At 47.0% G+C, this 2,500-nt stretch overlaps 1 protein-coding gene across 1 annotated transcript; it reads right to left on the bottom strand.

Moving 5' to 3' along the window:
* Positions 1 to 281: 281 nt before the first annotated feature.
* LOC138039910 (uncharacterized) lies at positions 282 to 713 on the bottom strand. The gene has a single exon (XM_068885738.1). It carries the CDS (start codon positions 711 to 713, stop codon positions 282 to 284), a length of 432 nt encoding a protein of 143 aa, XP_068741839.1.
* Between the last annotated feature and the right edge of the window lie 1,787 nt (positions 714 to 2,500).

The following is a 2,500-nucleotide window of genomic DNA, read 5'->3' as shown; positions in this document are numbered from 1 at the left end:
TCTTGCATACGAGACTGCACCATACGCGATCTGTGACGCGTCTGCGAAGTGACGAAGCTCCCTGACGTCTGTGACACCAAAGTCAGCTGGATTCAAACATCGCGCCAAAGAAATCTGGGACAACTTGGGTAACTCTGAAAGTCACTTTTTCCAGCGTACAGCTTCTTCTTCTTTAATCTCCTCATCCCAACTAAGCCCTTGCTTGCAAAGATCTTGAATTAGTTTCTTGGCCGAAAGAACAACTGGCGAAATGATACCGAGGGAATCATAAATGGAGCTGGTCACTGATAAAATCCCTCGACGTGTGTAGGGCTTATCCTTTGGCAGCAACTTAAGATGAACATATCTGTCTCCATGCTCCACTGAACTCCGAGAGTTCTCTCGATGGGAAGTTCTTCAGCCTTCAAATCAAGATCAAACATTGAAGGGGCTCTATCGGCGTTTGGAATGGTCTCTAGGACATCCTTAGAGTTACACGACCACTTAGTCAATCGGAATCCGCCCTTTTGAAGCAGTTCGTAGAGCTGACTTCTTAAATCGATGGCAGCACAGGAGGATTGCACAGATTTCAGACAGTCATCAACGTAAAAGTTCTTCAGGACTGTATCGATCACCTGGTGGGAGAAATTTCCAATATTGTCTTGAGCAGTCTTCCTGATGCATAAGTTTGCACAACTCGGTGACGAGGTACTACCAAAAAGGTGGACTTCCATCCGGTATTCAATAGGCTGTGCAGATAAATCATCGTTTGGCCACCACAAAAATCTCAAGGCATCTGAATCCAGGGGGTCAACTTCACTTGATGGAACATAGCTTCGATATCAGGGACCACGGCGACTGGTTCTTGACGAAATCTTTGAATAACACCGAACAACCTATTGGTCAAATCAGGGCCATGTAATAACTGATCGTTCAGAGAAGTACCCTTGAACCGTGCAGCACAGTCAAACACTACTCTTAACTTGTCTGGCTTGCCGGGATGGAAAACGGCATGGTGTGGTAGGTACCATAAGGGCTTGCCGTTATGGTAAAGTTCCTCCACAGGCACTTGCTTAGCATAACCTTTTGCGATGTAGTCGTTAACAGCTGCTTTATAGCGTGCGAAGAACTCTGGATCTCGATGAAATCTCTTTTTTAGCAAAGACAATCGCTGCTCAACTGCGACTCGGTTATTTGGAAGGTAAGGAGGTTGCCGTCTCCATGGAAGGGCCACTTGATAACGTCCGGACACCCTTCTGACAGAAGATTCCACGATTGCCAATGCTCTTTCGTCTTCAACGGACATGGCGACTTTGGAACTAGATATCGAATCAGCAAAATCAGTTTCCCAGAAGTTCTTAACTTGCAGCAGTAAGGTTTCGTCTCTGGAGTCGCTTTCATCATTCAAACGCACAAAGTTTACACAGAAACTGCTTTCTTCATTGACCTTCACAGTTGGTCCTATAAGGGTCCAACCTAACAACGAACAGATGGCAACCGGTTCTCCTCCACCGCCGCGCCTCTCTTCGAGCACCCAAAACGCTTCGGAGACGTTACACCCTATCAGCCCTCTACACTATGATATGTTGAGATATATTGAGATATATTGAGATATGTTGAGGCGATCGACGGTCCACGCCCTAGGTACTTCAAGGCTGGAATCTCCGTTGATTGTTGATTGAGCCAACGAGTAGCTTAACTTCTAGGCCAGATCTCTCGCTGTTCTTGCTTTCTTGGGTTAATAACATGACACTTCTTGGTTGCCCTGTGATCCCCAATTCATCAACCAATTTCCTGTCACAAGGGGTTACATCAGAGCCGTTATCCAACAGGGCGTACGTTTTTTTTCCACCACTTTACCGGGCTGATTACCACGTACCCTAACAGGAACAATTCTTAGACGGACTTTATCAGCTATATGGCCGGTACCATCCTGACCATTCACGCAGGCCCCAACGACATGACTCTGGCTGGACAATTCTGTTACAACACCCGAGGTGGAACTTTCACTATGGCTGAGCTCCTGATCGGCACGGCGACAATCTTGTGTCCCGTGACCAACTGGAAGAGGCTGAACTGGTGGATGGAGAACGGTCATATGCTTCTTTCCACAACCCTCGACGTAACAACCACTTCTCTGCATGCATCCCTTGGCCATATGGCCTATTTTGAAACAGTTCTCACATAGCCTCGCATCGCGAACGATACTGCCGGACTCAAAGTGACACTTGTACCCGGTAAAGGTGCAGACATTTTCTCTTCTTTGGCCGCTGCAATCAAGTAAAGCGACTCATAAGCCCTTTCTGGCTCAACTAGTGACTTGTCCTCAGTAGCCTGGGAATGATCCACAATTTGTTCTACGCCATCTTCCTCCTCTAAGATATGGGCCCTTAGGGTGGCTCGCTCAACTTTATTCTCTGCTTCTACGATCTCCTGCTCTCGCTACACGGCATCCCTCTTCTGTTGCAGTTCTATCTTCTTCTTGAGTTCATTCAGCTTTAGTTTAGCGATGGCCCTTTCT

This window comes from Montipora capricornis, chromosome 3 (genome assembly GCF_036669925.1).
Source record: "Montipora capricornis isolate CH-2021 chromosome 3, ASM3666992v2, whole genome shotgun sequence".
NCBI lineage: Eukaryota > Metazoa > Cnidaria > Anthozoa > Scleractinia > Acroporidae > Montipora > Montipora capricornis.
The sequence above is the reverse complement of the archived record's forward strand: the minus strand, read 5'-3'. Positions and strand labels throughout refer to the sequence as shown.

Bases quoted from the DNA above. Each gene is read 5' to 3' on its own strand.
- LOC138039910 (XM_068885738.1), bottom strand. From the start codon at position 713: ATGGAAGTCCACCTTTTTGGTAGTACCTCGTCACCGAGTTGTGCAAAC.